At 46.1% G+C, this 16455-nt stretch overlaps 1 protein-coding gene across 2 annotated transcripts; it reads left to right on the forward strand.

The window, feature by feature from the left end:
- The first annotated feature begins 333 nt into the window (after positions 1 to 333).
- On the forward strand, positions 334 to 16035 carry LOC118517608. 2 transcript variants are annotated; one of them, XM_036063914.1, is made up of 4 exons: positions 337 to 486; positions 548 to 720; positions 1449 to 2317; positions 7911 to 16035. In XM_036063914.1, the coding sequence occupies exon 4, from the start codon at positions 8440 to 8442 to the stop codon at positions 11395 to 11397; it is 2958 nt and encodes a 985-aa protein (XP_035919807.1). In that variant the 5' UTR covers positions 337 to 486; positions 548 to 720; positions 1449 to 2317; positions 7911 to 8439; the 3' UTR covers positions 11398 to 16035. The 2 variants fall into 2 exon arrangements, with proteins under 2 accessions (XP_035919800.1, XP_035919807.1); XM_036063907.1 differs by lacking the exon at positions 548 to 720 and having other exon boundaries at positions 334 to 486.
- The last annotated feature ends 420 nt before the right edge of the window (positions 16036 to 16455 follow it).

Here is a 16455-nt window from a genome sequence, read left to right on the forward strand (position 1 = left end):
ATGCCTGTTTTCACGGCACAGCAAGCGGGATTCGTGTGGTTATACCTTTAGTTCCTATTACATTAGGCGCACATTACTTAATTCTATAGCTTAGGGAGAAATTTCCCGTTTTTATGTACTCATAAAATGGTAAAGCAATGCCCTAGATTGGGGTTTTCTCCGAAAATCATTTCTCTCTCATCTCTATCAACCTTGGGCATAGGTTTACGCACCAGATGACACCACCGTCACTGACAGCCCAATTAGCTCCGTCTCACTCTCGCGCACAGCCCACAGGCGCACGGAAACGTCAAACGGTGGGTCTGGCTGTGGATGAAAGCGTACCTACACTCAATAAACAAGCCCCGCTTGTCAGCGTACTAGGTGAGATACCGTGGGCCACGGCAGTAACACGCACCCCGTTAGGCGTATGGCAGAAATTGACCGTCTTATCTCCTTATCAGTGCCCGTGTGTCCTAGATTTGTGCACCGTTCCATCATTTCGACGTAAGTATAGCGAACGGTGCCGTAGACCCGGGCCGTTTCATCCGGTTCGATCGACTTTTAGCCTCATCTTGGCTGCAGATGGTTTCGGGTTGTGGACGGATCACGGGTGCGCTGCATAACCCAGACGACACTGTACCTACCAGTCCAGTGCATCAGTGGACCAAAGCGGAAAGCGTCGGAAGGGAAGGGAAGGCAGGAAAAAGAAAACAACCACCGCTCACGCATCGCATGCGGGTGAGCGACCTGTTCTCGGGAAGGATGAATTATCCATCTATTTTTTTTTGTGTTCGGTGGAAAATGTACACTACGCTCCTATCCGCAGCACATAAAGAGAGCAAGCGTTGATTAGAACACACAGGAAGAAAAGTGCATTGCCCACAATACTGGGGGTTAATGCGTGAGCGTGTGTGCGTGTGTGTATATGCGGTGTGTGTGCGTATTTATTTTTCCATTCATCCTGCGCTACTTCAAGCATAGAGCGACGGAAATACGACGGGTGCACTATTTGCTTTCTTCTCGTACATTTACACACACATACACACACACGCACGGACGAAAGATTCATATCAATATAATCGTTTCCACACATAGCTGACGCAGCGTTTGAATCAGGAAGGGGAGGGGGGAGTGAGGAAAGGAAGGGGAAGGAGGGTGTATAGGGCTAGGAGATAGAGAACAATTGGTTTCTGTTTTCTGCACTTGCAGCATTTTCTCTATCGATATGTACAATTGAATTCTTCTAAAGACGGTACGAATTGTAAGGGGAGTCCATGTGAATGTGTGGGTGTGTGGTTGTACAAAAGGGAACAGTTTTGCGTATGTGTGCGGCAGTGTATTGTGTGTTGTTTAGCAGTTCGAACTAACTGTTTTTCTGTTTCTTGTTTCTTCCTCTCGCTTTCTCTCTCTCGCCCATTTCCGTACACTATCTTTCCTTCTCTTTCGTTCTCTCTCTCTGAACGCAGCGTATAAGAAGAGGTACACACGAGTGTATGTGTGTGTGTAGGTTCGCGTGGCTCAGTTGTGTGTGCGCTGCAGTTTGTCTCTATCGGTAGAGTGCAGGTAAAGCTTGTAGCGAACGAAAGAAAGAGACAGCAAAGCAGCGGCATCAGAAGAACAGGCCATAAGCTCCATCCTGTTCGCACTTGGACTCGCAAGGAGAAAGTGAGAAAGAGAGAGCGCGCGCACACCGAAGGAGAGAGCATCACTTATATCACGTCGCTCGTTCGCTCACTCACTCACTCACCCGTCCATCAACCGATATACGCACCATCGTAAGAGCCGTCCGTACACGGAGAGGACGCACAGAGCGCAAACACAGCTCAGCGCCGAGCAGCTAGTTGGTAGTCCCAGCATACGTACACACGGTCCGTTGCCGCGTGTGTGAGAGGAAATCCGTGTGGCGAAAAGGAACAAAAAGAAAAGCAAGTGTGCAGTGTGTGCGACCACCATTATCACCAATCAAACGTTTATCAATAATTTCAACTGAAGTCCGTATTCCACGTCGTACGGCTACGACGCATCGTCTATTGCAAGATTTACTCCATTACACATTCGACGCGGCGAAAGAAAGTGCGACGGTTTTTCCTCGGTTTGTTGTGTCTGTGTGTTTGTGTGTGTGCGCGCCAGTGTCGGTGTGTGTTTGTTGCGCAGTGTGGAAAGCTAGCGAGAACGGGACCGTCTTGAGATTGGCCGGAGGTGGCCGCTAGACTCGGCACATCGGGAACAACGGACGCCGGATCCACGGGGGTCAAGCTTGGCAAACGACACACGATGGCTTGACAACACCGGCCACCGACAAGGATATCCGGGGGCATCTTGCTACACTGCGAAGGTAAGTGCCGGTACTAAACACTGCCTACATTACGCTCTCTGTAGTGATTTGATAAAGCGTGGACGCATTTTGTTGCGTTATCACCATCGGCTGACTTCATGACACAATGGGATCGCCACGAATTGTCTAAAAAGTAAAACAGAATAACATCACTACATCGTCGCTGAGCCACCACCACCGGCCAGTGATACACCGCTGATAACGAGATACGTTCCTACGGTGTTGCCTGGATGGGAGGGCGAAAAAATATACAAAGCGCACACCACGAACGAAGAGTCGAGCGTTTCAGCGAAACGCGGTTTTGTTCATCGGTGGAGAGCCAGCAGGTTCAGGTTTCAGTAACGGTCGCGCTTCAGGAAACGGAAGCCGATACAAAAGAATAGCGAAACCTTTTTCCCCGATTTTTTTTTCTTCTATCCGGTAGGAGTACGCGACCCACGAATAGGAATGTGCCCGTGTGTATTCGATGTCATTTAACTGCAACTACGGACACGACTAGGCTATGTCGTTGAAATATGAAACATACGAGAATGATTCGTTTTTGATCTATTTATTCCTACCCTTGCCGGATGCCATTTTTGCACCAGTTTGCAGAATAAATAAATGTGAGAACAGAGGAAGTATGTCGCCGATAGATAAAATTCTACAAACGTCGGTGGAATGAGAAAGTCTACAAGTTTCACGAAAAGAAAAGTTTTACGTGTCAGCATAATAGAATAGATATCTCTGCTTCTTCTAATAAGTTCTATACTTCGGGCCTTCATACCTCGAGAGGTTTTGTGGACTGATATTACTGACTTCTTTGACTTGATTTTACCCGTAGTTGGAGAGTTAGTCCGATATCCAACCTGTCCTATCCAGGCAAAGTTGCTATCCGGTCCTGCCGCATGGAAGATCGCTACTTTTGCTTCTTCTCCAGATATCAGTACTTCTTTGGCGATATGACTTACTAGGTCGTACTGGGCATATAATTAAACTCATCGATGTCACGTAGCCTGCTAGTCAATCCTTGTTCCGTAGGATTGGATGGGATTTTATGCCTGGTCTTGTCATGTGAATGACCGAAGCTGCTACCAATTCAGCCATCTTTCACTCAAAGGCTCGAAGCCGATGGTCCCCTAGCTTACGCTATCAATTGAGATCGAGCAACCATGGTCAAACAAGGTTAGTTTATTACGTTCGAAAGACATCAAATTTATACCCAAGCTAAAAAGAGGTTGTTGATCGTGTGACCCTTCCAGATCACCGGCTATAGCCGATTCGGTTTTTTTTTCGCTCTCCCATCTGAAGAAGAGCGAATATAATAAAATCTTCAACTGCATCTGAAGCTTACGAAGCTTACGGTGGGTCTGGAAGTCATGCCCTACTGCACCTTGGCCCCAACGAACAGAACGGTCATCTCAGCAGCGGAGGATCAGCAGATCCTCAGCCGAAGCTTCCCTACTCCGCTCAACAGCGGTCATACGATCATTAGAATGTGCTGAACATACCTGAAGCGTAGAACATTTTCCAAGTAAAAGCAGCAGCAAAGGTTACAAAAGAGCGGCAAACAGTTATTTTTACGATAGCCATGGCTAAGGTGCAAGCAGATTGCCATAATACCGTTCTTGAACTTGTGGAATGCTGCTTGGACCTACACCTATGCTTCTATGAATCCGTTCTTTTGCTATTTCAACTTCTGTGATCTTGATTTATCCGCAGCTTCACATGGCGATCATTCGCATCAATCGAACAATCAGTCCAGATGCGGGTTTGCATGCATGTCTGGCGCCGATACCAGTAAATCCTAAGGGACACACCACAAAGGTGCTATAAAGCGTCTAGGAGTAATATAAACCGTAATAGCACGTTCTTACTGCACTTGGACGTAGAGCTCTGCAGGTACCAGCGGACGTCGATGTCGTCGACCATAGAAAAGACATAAAATTAATTTGACATTTAAGATTGAGTGCGCCGTTTATTGGGTTTAGTTGTGCATGTTAAATCGATGCAATTCATACTGGTCTGGTTAAAAAAAAATAAGACTTTGCAGATGAAATACGGGACCACTACTGTTACGTAAAACCACTTAAAGTCGCATTAAACGGAGCAGTAATTGGAAAATTTATGGTGCAAAATTTTCGATAATAATTTTATTTTTATCTGCTTTAGCAGCTCTTATCAATTATTCCTGGTCCTCGACCTGTCTTGACCCAACGGCGCATACCCAGCGCTAAACAGTAATTTAAATGTACGTGACGCATTGGCTAATTCAGCCAAGCGGTGTGCATTGTTGAATAGGCTGTAGGGTTTCTGCATATTGAGAGATCTCTCGCATAGCGCATACGACAAGCATATGCAAGCCTTTCCCGTAACGTTTTGCACCTTGAACATCTGGCCGAAGATAAAATATTTAATCCGATGATGTCTAGTTTTACTTGTCCGGCCAGTACATATAAAGAGCTAAACAACATTTCTGTCGGTAAATAAATTGAAACACATAAAAAGACTGGCTAACTGGCTCATCATAGACCTCACTAAGTACCTGTTCAAGGAAATTGAGCTAATAATTTTAATCCTAAGTAGAAACCTAAATTGTGCCGTTGAGGAGATTAGTTTTTAATTACCAAACTGCCAGTTCCAGTTCTGTTCGATTGGCGCCAGGTACTTGCACACTTTTATCAGTTATAGGCACGATGAAGTAACATTCTTTAAAAGGTACAGTTTGCTTTGCGAAAACAATTACCAGCGATTAAGGTGCCCTCATTCATTGCCCAGTTAACTCGTGCAAACTCGCGCGTTTAGTTTCTAGGGGGAGTCTTTGAGTCATTAGACGTCTTAGGTCTCGTCGTTCTTTTTATGATTGTTGGGTTGTACCTGTAACGGTTTGAACCAGCAGGAAAATGCATCTGCTTGGAATGGAAATGCGCACAGTTTCACAACTTACGACAAAAAAAAACATTCCCCCAAATGGCCGATGTTTCGACTTCGATCACCTAAATTCTATACCACGATTACGATTGATCCCCCTCGATAGTGTAGGGAAGCGTTGATGGATTTAGAGCGCTTGTTGGAACGTTCGCTTAACGCCTGCCCGGTTGCTTGCAGCTGAAGCGAATTACAACCTGCACCCCCGGCGCAAAGAGCAGCTGCATCATCCGGAACATTGCAACCCATAAACACAACCGTACCACGACGCTCGGTCGGAACAAACGCCTCGCGATAGATTATTTTAAAAATTTTTTTGTTTTGTGTGTGTGTGCGTGTTTTTATTTTCATGTTCCCATTTTTACAGCTGGCCATGGCACCACCATCGCCGTGTACCGTGGCATGTTAAAGTTATGCTTTTCCGATCAGGCCGACGTTGCTGCCGGATGGTAACGGAGACGGGTCCGTTCCCGTATATATAGAACTTCGCTCATCTTACGACGGTTTGTTACGTGAAGGGGCATCATCCGATTTTAACGCCGTTCACGTGTGTTCACGATGTGACTGCGGGATGGATGGGCCCACGTGCATGCAACCCCGGAACCCGTTAGAGAGAATCATAGCGAGAGGTCGTAAGGGCGGAACGAAAAATCTCGGAGCAAAAGATTCTCTAGCAACACCTTTCGCAACGGGATGGGGCGCTAGTTGGTCCGGAGGGGCCCATCGATTTCTGCTACCGGACTTGTCCACCACTGGACGCGCCGTGCGCCCGGTGGTAACGTTAATGCATTTCTTTCGCAATGCATTTAGACATCCTTTCGAATGTCGTTTCGTTATGCATTCTTTCTCTTCTATTTTTTCGTTTCTAACGGCATCCTGGCTCCATTCGATTGTACGAAATGTATTTTGAAGAAGAAGAAAAAATCGTAAGGAAATATTGCATCGACTGCAGTGAACGATCCGACGGACGGCTATTGGCACCGTGTCAGCGGGTATTTTAGATGATTGAATTTTATCTTTCCAACATTCACAACCCTGTTTTGTTGAGTAGTTACTCACCTAATCCCTAACCCTAATAAATACTCACCTGCAAAGACGGGTTCGACATTTGCATCTCACCGATATCTCCAGCAGCAGCGCACCCAATAACTATGGAAGCGAGAGGGCAGCAGTAGCAAATCTTCGTTTTGCCGTGTTCCGTCAAGCTAAATTACGTTGATAATATTTCTGCCTTGCGGAACCGGCGATAATGCAGCGCGCACGTCTCGAGCGCTATAAGTTCATCGAGGTTTTACCGTAAGATGCATCTGCGGGCGCAAGCTTTTGTACCCCTTTTCGCCGGTTCCCTTTCTGCGTACGATGGCTGCCCGGATTATGGCTGGAAAATGCTATAAAAATGTTTATTTCCTTCCGTGCTTCGCTCGTCGCAGGGAGTTTGGTTTTATGCATTCGAGAATGAATATTTCACAATAAATGCCGATGCCCCCTGGTGTGGTTTTTGTGCATGGGTTTTTCTTTATTGTTTAAGTGCATTTCATTTCATACTTGGCGCTCATCGCTTTATGGAAGCTTTTAAAAAAGGGAAGTGTTTATGGGATCTTTTCCTAAATTGAAAATGGCATTTATCGTAGGGAAGAGGTACCCGTATTGCATAAAACCTCTGGATTCTGCGAGACAATCTCATGAGTTTTTCGTGATTTGAGATTTCTAGCTTCAAGTCCTACGGGGTGTGGATAGTAGTTGCTAAAAATCCATTCAAGTTACCAATCAGCTGTTCCACTGGTAGAGGTTTGTCCTAAAAACTCTTCTGGAAGATCAGTTGGGATTTCCTTCGATCGAGGACGGGTCCATCACCGCAAAGATCCATTCCAAAAGCGCCATTCACTGCTCTTTTAAAGTGATTGTCACATGGGACGGCTTCGTCTCAGATATTAGACGGATGATATAGTCCACCTCAGACAAATTTTCACCGTTAGGACGGTTTGATTCCCCTGTGTGAAAGTTGATGCATCCTCCAGGTGTGTTGCTGTTGCAATGTACTATCACACAACGCGGCGAATCTCTGGACACCCAGAATCTGTTCCCTGTTAGACATTTTCGCCTTTCTCCAGAGGCTAGAAGATGTAATCAAGCTTTTGTCTCGCGATATTCCTTCTAAGTACATTCTCCACGTAGATGGCTAGCACCATGACTGAAGTAGAAAGCTCTTAACAATCTCAGCATCGTCCGTCGTCACAGGTGTTGAGTGCCCTCTGAGTGGAGAAATTTCCTTGATCGGTTGACAGCGATCAACACGTGCGTATCTTAGCATCGGAAAATAAAGATATAGTATATTATATATACTATATTTCGCCATATATTTTGTTTTGGTAAGGCGCAGTTTCCAATTAGCTTAGCATTGGCGTTGGGACAGCAAATAAACCAGAAGTTCTCCCGAGGTTACAATACGAAAAAGAAAAAAGTCAGGGAAATAGCATTTCTTCCGATCGCATTTCTAATCATTCCTACCATCAACTATCGCGGTTGCGCCGCGGTTGCAAATGTACAACATCCTTATTTTGTATTTATTTTCAACTAATTATTTCTTGTGCCCGCCTTATCAGCCGCATTATTAATTTCTATTGTTCCGTACTGTGGCGCATTGTAAACATTCTAATAACAATCACATTTCATGCACTCGTTTTAGGAAAACCACGCCACGCAGCCGTTGTAGCAAAAGCCGTACACAAAACATAACATCAGCAACAAAAAAATTAAGCCGTGCCGGCACAAGAAAATAGTGCAAGGTGCCTACCTGACGAGCGGCATTTCAGTCAGACGCTCACACATTCACTCACATAGACACGGGTCCATGTGGCCCAGTGGAGGCGGTGGTGGCAACGGCGAGCAGTAGAGTGCCAACCAAAGGTTAATGCGCAAACAGGCGCGGGCGCACAAGCGAGCAGCAGGCAAGAGTGTGGTGGAGTCGTGAATGCAGCAGTAGCAATAAAACTCCGATGTCGTAGAGTGCAGGAGCTTATATCGCGAAAAGCGCTCTCTAGGCAAGCATCTGGTGGAAGGTGCCGTTGAAACACGCAGCGGCTAGAGCGGTCCAAGTAAGAGAGCACATACATAAAAACGGCAGTGCACATGCAGCAGCCACATCGGTCACAGCAGCAGCAGCAGCAGCAGCAGCAGCAGTCGTCGTCGTCGCTCGGTTCAGTGTGGTTGCTACGATGCGAAAGCTAAGCCTGAGTACGGGCGCAGGTATGTCACGACAATCGAAAAGTGCGCCTCAGGCAAAGAAGGTGATGCCACCGGCCGTCCCCGACATGTACGGTAAGATCGGGATGAGCAACGGTGGTGTTGGTGGTGGTGGCGGTGGTGGTCCACCAACGGCAGTGATCTATGACACGGGTGATGGTGCTGGCCGGAATGGTGGAACGGCGGTGGTAGCTGGTACGGTCATTCTGGAGCATCATCAGCATCATCACCAGCCGACGATGGAAATATCTGGACCGGCCACAAACCAGACCGGCAGTTCAGTGGCGAGTGTGGTGGTGAGTGGAACTGGTGCAAGTGGTGGAGTAGGAGTTGGGCAGGCGGTAGTAACAGCAGCTGCACCGTCCAGCTTGATGCTACGTTGCGGCCCGGACGGTATCGTAGACTATGGTTTAGACGATCAAGGTATCGATTTGACGCAATCGCCCGGAAGGGACAGTCCGGTATCGTTGTCCGGGTCGGCCGGTTCCGGTTCGCGCCACTCGACGGCCAGCCTTGATTCGGGGCGTGCCTCTTCCTATCTTACTGGCGCTTCCAACTCGTCCAATCGCAGCGTGAGTGGTGTGGGAAGTTATGGTGTCCTTTCATCTCCCCGCTGTTCCGTTAGTTCTTGCTCGATCGGTTCCGGAAGCGGAGGTGGTCCTTCCGCGGCAGGTGGCAGTGGTGGATGTAGCCATCGGCTGAGCAACCATTCATCTAACGGTAGCCGAACCGATCACGACGTCATCTCCGAGTGGCTGATGGAAATTCACTTTCACGAGTACACCTACCTATTTCTCGATGCCGGCTACGATCTGCCGACGATCGCGCGTATGACACCCGAAGATTTGACCGCGATTGGCATCCGCAAGCCGAACCATCGCGAACGGCTGAAGCGCCACATCGACGCACTGAAACTTCCGGACGCGCTGCCCGGTTACGTGCCCGGCTCGATCGACGAATGGTTGCGGTTGCTCCGGCTGGAAGAGTACGTACAGCCGCTGTTAGCCCAAGGCTACCAAACCGTGCACGACGTGACGCAGCTCACGTGGGAAGATCTGGAAGACATCGGCATCGTGAAGCTGGGTCATCAGAAAAAGATTCTGCTCGCCATCAAGCGCGTGAAGGACATCATCAGCGGCAAGATGATGGGTCTTACGGCACCGTACGGACTGTCGCCAACGATTGCACCACGGTCGCCGGCAGCCGGACACGTACGGGCCACCCATTACGACGATCTGAGCATCGGACTGCGGTCGTCCGATTCCGCGAAACAACACCAACACAATCTGGCGGTGGCCGGCTCGTACAGTACCTTTCTGCGGCAGCAATCGGCACCACAGGCTCCACCACCACCATCGGCACTAATGAGCGGGGCCGGCGGAAGTGCTCACGTGAACGCGCACCACAACCACCACCAGATGATAACGTACCCGCACGTACACTTTGACGGTACGCAAGCGATTTATCGACGCAGCTCGTACGACGACAGTGACATAACACCGACGAACGAGAAGTCTTCCGCGCTGCTCGCACTGTCGGAGGATCACCATCACCATCATCACTTCATTGGACCGCAGCAAGGTTGGATGATACATCCGCAAACGCAACAGCAGCAACAGTTTGTCCCGCAACAGCAGCAGCTCGTTCCGCACGCACAGTCCCCATACTTCCAGGGCGGTGGTACACTCCCGCGGCAGCATCAGCGCAACGGCTATGGCGTCCGGTTGGCACTGCTCGGTGGTCCGCCGACGACCACCTCCACAGGTATACGCCCAATTGCCAAGATAGTGGCCAACAACCTGAAGCTTCCAGCGCCCGCCCTAGTGGACGGTGGTGCGACGGGTAGTGGTGGTGGTGGTGGAGGGCTGGAAGCGGGAGATGCATCAGACTCGGCCACCTATCCGGTGCCGATGCCGATGCCCCCACTGCTCGGACAGATCGAGAACGTCGAGATGGCTACGGCAGCCCTGGACGCGATGCATTTTTCCAACTACACCAGCTCGCCTTACGCCGTCCAGCATCATCACATGCACCATCACACGCTGACGCTTGTGTCGAAGGAGCCGTCCGGTACGCCGGGTGCTACGATTGCAGCTAATCCATCCGTACCTACGATCGGCCCACCACAACCGCCGCAGCAGCAACAACCACAGCCACCCATCTATCACAACACGCATCAGTCGATGCTGCTGCAGTCGCACTCTCAGCAGCAGCTACTCCATCATCACACGACGCCCTCGTCCTCGACCCAATCGACTCCATCGCCACCAACCCTAGGGCAACCACCGGTTGCACCGCATCTTTCACACGCATACGGTGGTGTGTACGCGGGCCAAACGCTGCAGACAACTGTCGAGGTGCATAAGGTGTGCGGTGGCAGTCAGCACGATAACAAATCCAACTCGAGCCTCGAATCGATCGATCAGATACCGTTTGCGAACGAGAATGCGGGCACTATCAAGCAGCGGTCCTCGCTGAACCGGATGGAACACCACTATCTGCCAGGTCCACCCACGCAACAGCATCCGCTACTGCTGCCGACCCTTTCCTCCTCCTCTTCCTCCTCTTCTTCCTCGCTGACAGGTTCGATCACGACGACGCTGGCCACGGGCTGCATACAGCAGCTGTCACCGTCGACAACACAGCCACAGGTGCAGGCAACCGCCGGTGGTGGTTCTAGCAATTCCGCTACGACGCCTGCACCAGCAGCAACCGGAGCAGTAGCACCAGCCGCAGCACCACCGGCTGCATCAGCAACCGTTGTTGCGACAACAGACGAATCGGCAGCTGTGCCAACGGCGGCAGCCTCGCAGGACATTTTCGGCACCAACGTGCTGAACGATATCGGGAGCATGCTAGCGAACCTAACCGACGAGCTCGACGCCATGCTGGAGGAGGAAAAGTGTGCTGGCATCAGTGATAATGAGTAGAGCAGGTTTGATTTTTATGTGGTTCCTCCTCGTACCGATGAGTGTGTGTTGCGTGTGTGATAAATGCGATTAAGCAGGAAAGGTGACAAAACGTCCGGTACGTGTGATAGAGAGACAGATTTATAATTGTGTCACCATGAATTTTGGGATTTAGAAAAACATTAATGGAATTTTTGCTTTTTTATTCCTTTTTTTTTTTGTCCTTAATATTCCCTTTTTTCGATCCCACTATGTGCTGACTTGTTTGTAAACACAATCGGGACTGTGGGAAAAAAGAATTCTTTCTGGTGCAAAAATTTCATTTACGCGCACATTGAACTCTGTGGCAAATGAACTGACGGTATGAAAATGAATGAATGAAAGCGGAAGGTAGCAATAGGAAGGATTTTAGCATAGTTTAGCGCACGCATTTACGTGTATGTGAAGTTTTTTTTAGTATGATTTTTACGCTATAATGAATTAATATTTCCGAATGAAATAACACTGGGTGAGAATAAGCATTTTTTTGGATATTATACGTTCGAATAGGTTGCTTTATGAATATTCTTTTTTTTTCTTTTCTTTGGTAATGCGCACGCACGATGCGATAACAGGTGTAGATGATTTTAGATCGAGAAATACTAATATCTATAAATGAAAAGCATGCGTGTTTGTGTGCCCAAAATTCCGTTTCTAGATCTAGAACAAGTAGCAAACCAGGTTGAGGTCATGGAAAGGAAAAACTGTACTAGTATTGCCAATATGTGCATGCAACCGAACCAGCATTCCCATCCGTGGTAGATAGTAATGCGATTTCTTTTCAATTTGTGCAGAAGTTTAGATAAGATAACAGCAAACACGTTAGGGCATACGAGTGCAACCTGTGTGTGTGTGTTTTTTTCCAACATTTTTTCTTATGTTGGTTGGAGATTATTCTGCATATAGGACGCGAGCTCGTACGCACACGCAACAAAAAAAGGATCTTTTTTTTCTACCGTTTTTCGAGAATGTGGAATAAAGCACGCTAAAGGACTTAAAATGATGTGTTGATAGGATGTAAACCAGGAGGCAATATTAATTTTGATTTCAATTAATTTACAGAGTTGAAAGCAAAACTGCTTACGAGGAGACATGCGAAGAAAGCGAGCCAGAGAAATAGAGAGAAAGAGAGACTAAAGCATACGGTTGGCAGAAAGCGAAAACAAACCCATATCTGTTAGGCAGAAGAGAGAGGACATACCCGGGTCGGGTCCGTCGAAACATTCATTTATTTACTATATTAATTTTAAGGATTGTGTGTGCGCGCGGATCGGTGCGTGTGCCCCAGTCTAAGAAGTTTCTCTTCTCCGGGCTAGAGTTGTTACAATGTTACTCATGAATGTTTACATCTCCTTCGTGTATTTTAATTATCTCATGCTCGTTTTAGGTGCGCACTATGGGCTAAAGCAACACACGTACTTCTCTACGTACTGGAAAATGAAACGAAACGTTAAAAAAAAACAAATAAGCTATCTAATAATATGATTGGTTCATTTTGCTTGATTTAGAACGCAAGCAAGCAGCTTATAGGGAAAGTGGCAGCTCGAATTGTTAGTTCCCGACGATATCCCCCTTTTTTATACACATACCACATACCACACCTAAACACATACCTTTAGAAAGCATATACGAGATATAGAAAAGAAACATTTGGTTTTCCCCGTTTTCCTAATCCGGAACCCGGATAATTCGGGTCCCTAGCTCCTGGGTCAACGCCGTTCGTTTATAATAAATTCTTTCCTCTTATGAGCGCTGAAGGGAACATAAGTAGTAGGTGTAGCTATATTAGTAATTGTAGTCTTTATGAAGTGGAAAGCAGAAGGAAGTAAAGGAACCTCATTTTCGGATTCGGATGAATACTACAACAGTAAGGGATGTATTAACTAGGCGTTGTAGAGACACGTATGCAGACACGGAGGAATATGGTGGTGTGTAACGATGTCCTCCACGCAAAGAAAAACAATCCCTGATTGTTTGCTGTGAAAGAGCTTTTTTCATGGCCAATCGTGTGTTTATTACGGAGGATCGCGGTGATAACGCAAACTTAAGAGTAGGTGTGTAGAGATTCTTGAAGATTCCAATTTTCCGTTATTACTAACCGCCGGCGTTCCCGTTTAATGTTAGTTTAGTTCAATTCTTTTTTCGTAAAACCTTTTATTCCATTTCCGCCCAACTCAACTGCTTTCTGGCACAAACAACCTCAGGAGGTATACAACTTCAATTCTTATCTTTTTGATTTAAAATTCGTGTAGCTGGGAGAGTTTCCCCAACAACAGTGAGACGATCGAGCAATCTGCACATAAATCCTTCAAACCTTGTAAACCTGTAGCGTAATCATTCATCCATATCTCCTCCCTCTCTCTCTCTCTCTCTCTCTCTCTCTCTCTCTCTCTCTCTTTCTCTCTCTCTTTCCCCGTCGCTTCCCTTTCTTCTCATCGATAAAGGATAAACAATAATGATAATAAACCAGGGACAGAGCAAGCTGAAAATGCTGCTTACTAATGTATCCATTCCTATAGGCACGTGGTAGTAGATAAAATAAAATCGTAACCCAGTCCAAGGTCAGGTGTGCGTTGTTATGCCATCCCCCGTTAGTAGACGCAGCAGCAGTAGAAGCATTTTCGCATCTTCTACAAGTTTTGTGTACGTGTGTACGTGTGTGTATGTGTATTGTACTGTGGTGTCCTCTCCAACAAAATTACAGATCTCGTTGATTTACAAAACAAAAACAAAAATTTGGAGCAAAAGAAGGGAACGGTACGAATAATATAGCAAAGAGATAATATGCGGTAATAGTAGAAAAAGAAAAAAGAAGCCTTTCACCGTTCCGGGAAAAACCCCGAAGAAAATCTTATAGAAAGTAATACAAAACAAAAAAAAAACGATAACACGTAAACAACAATAATTCTTCCGACATAAGAAAAGAAAAACGGAATCAACTGTGTCCTGTGCGTGTGCGTTCAGCAGTTCCCAGGATCCAGCATCCAGGGTTTCTCACAAAACTTCATGTCGAAAAAGAGGGCACAGGATGGCAGAACAGGAATGTTATAGTAGTAGAACTTTTAGAGGATATTACTCACGTATTAAGTGACGCGGTACGAACGTTAGGCAAAATATACAAACATCCCGCTCTCCCGATACAAGGCAATAGGAATAACATTGCGTTTGGTGTAAGGGAATTCTATTATGCGGGTGCCGTAAACACCTCGAAAAACAGTGACAGGAGATGATAGTAAAACATGCAAATGCAAATGCAAACTCAATTATTCCGTCGATTTTTTTAAAACAAACAATACATACATTCCTCCCGCAGCATCATCATACACCAAACTCCCATACAAGCGTAATACACTCGAGGGTGATAAAGAGACATAAAGGGAAAGAGCGATAAAGGGGGAGAGATATATACAATGTGTACTGTACAGGGAATATAGGGTACGCGAGCGTCCGGCATCCTTTACTTTTGATACGCAGAGGATCAAAACGGCTCAGGCAACGTCCCTAGTTTTAAGTTTCTCGTCTCCCCATTTCCAATAGCTTCACATGCGCAGTTTTTGTCATATTTATTCATCCACCTTCCTAGTAGGTTTTGTGTTCAATGTTTATAATTTTAAAAGCAGCCAGATGTTTTAAGGAAGGAGAGCCGATATGAAGATAGTTTCAATGTTTAAATTTTACACGTTCCCCAGCAACTGAGGAGAGATTTCACATTAGACACGACGACGAGGACGGACTTCAAAAGCACGTCCCTAGCAAGAAGATCTATTTACTTTCCCCTTTACGTTTCAGTTTAGATTTTTTTTACGCAACGAAGCATATTTTTATGTTTGATGTGTGTAACCGTATGTGTGTGAGTGTGACAAACGCGGTCGGGGTTGAATTATCTGTTTTCGTACCTTGTAATGTGTTCCTTCCAATTATTCGTTTGTGGCTCACAACGCAACAAACGCGTCCGAAGGGTTTATTTCGCCGTATCTTCATAGGGTATTATTTTCATTCCATTGTGGCAAAACGTAACGATTTATGTTTATTAAATTTTGTTTTGTCTCCATTCCTCAAAGATTTGCCTTTCGCACGAGGCAAACCAAACACCCACAAGCTTAACGGCAATGCAAAAGATGAAAATGATAATGATAAACATAAAAAAAGCGAAAAACATCAAAAGCAGCTCTGCAACCACCGGCATGGATGGAAAAGCTTCCGTTCCAGGTGGAAAAGAAATTTATTTCAAAGTGATGTTGAGTAACGGATATGCAGCTGATGTATAGGAAATGGGAAAAAATAAGCATTTCTGCAACATGAGTAAACAAAAAAAAAGCGATTGGAAGGACGATTTACACATAACAAAAGGAGGGTGAAAGCGCGGCATATTCTTCAATACAAGAAATTTCTCACATGAAGGAACAAAACGAAAAAAAAGAATAGAGAAAAGGAAAACAGTAATCATAAACACAGGAAGGTACATTAGGAAAACTTACAAAAGTGCGGGAAAAACATGAAACGAAATGAAGAGAAAAAATCGAAACACGTAGCAGCATACACAACGTAAGCAAAAGGAATATTGTAATATTAAATACATTTGAAAAGTATATATGATACAATAAAAAATGTAACAAAAAATCAAAAGAGAAAAAAAATCTGTCCCGTTTTGAACTTGTGTTTTTTTCCAACTACGAGGTAATTTTAGGTTATACTAGAGATTAGTGCATTCTACGTGCTCTTGAAGCTGAGTCATGACGTATTGAACCAAGTCCGAATTCATGAAGCTTGGACCACAGACATTTTGACTACTTGGCTTCTTGGTAGGCAGTTTGATCGACGATGCCTCTTCGATCTCTGACGGCGAGGTCCAGTCGACGAAGAATGAAGTTGTTTGATAGATGGAACCATTAGAAATTCCTCGACCCCGAGGTCTTTTCGGTGGATGTGGAGTGGTTTGAACGATGAGGCCTAGTTGACGAAAAGACCTCGGTTTTTCTACAACAAAGTCTCTTGATAGAGAGGAAATAGTATTTTACATTAATCTTTTCGGATGTGTTA

Source organism: Anopheles stephensi, chromosome X (assembly GCF_013141755.1).
Source record: "Anopheles stephensi strain Indian chromosome X, UCI_ANSTEP_V1.0, whole genome shotgun sequence".
Classification (NCBI taxonomy): domain Eukaryota; kingdom Metazoa; phylum Arthropoda; class Insecta; order Diptera; family Culicidae; genus Anopheles; species Anopheles stephensi.

Coding starts and splice junctions, on each gene's coding strand:
- LOC118517608 (XM_036063907.1), top strand. CDS start 8,440: ATGCGAAAGCTAAGCCTGAGTACGGGCGCAGGTATGTCACGACAATCG.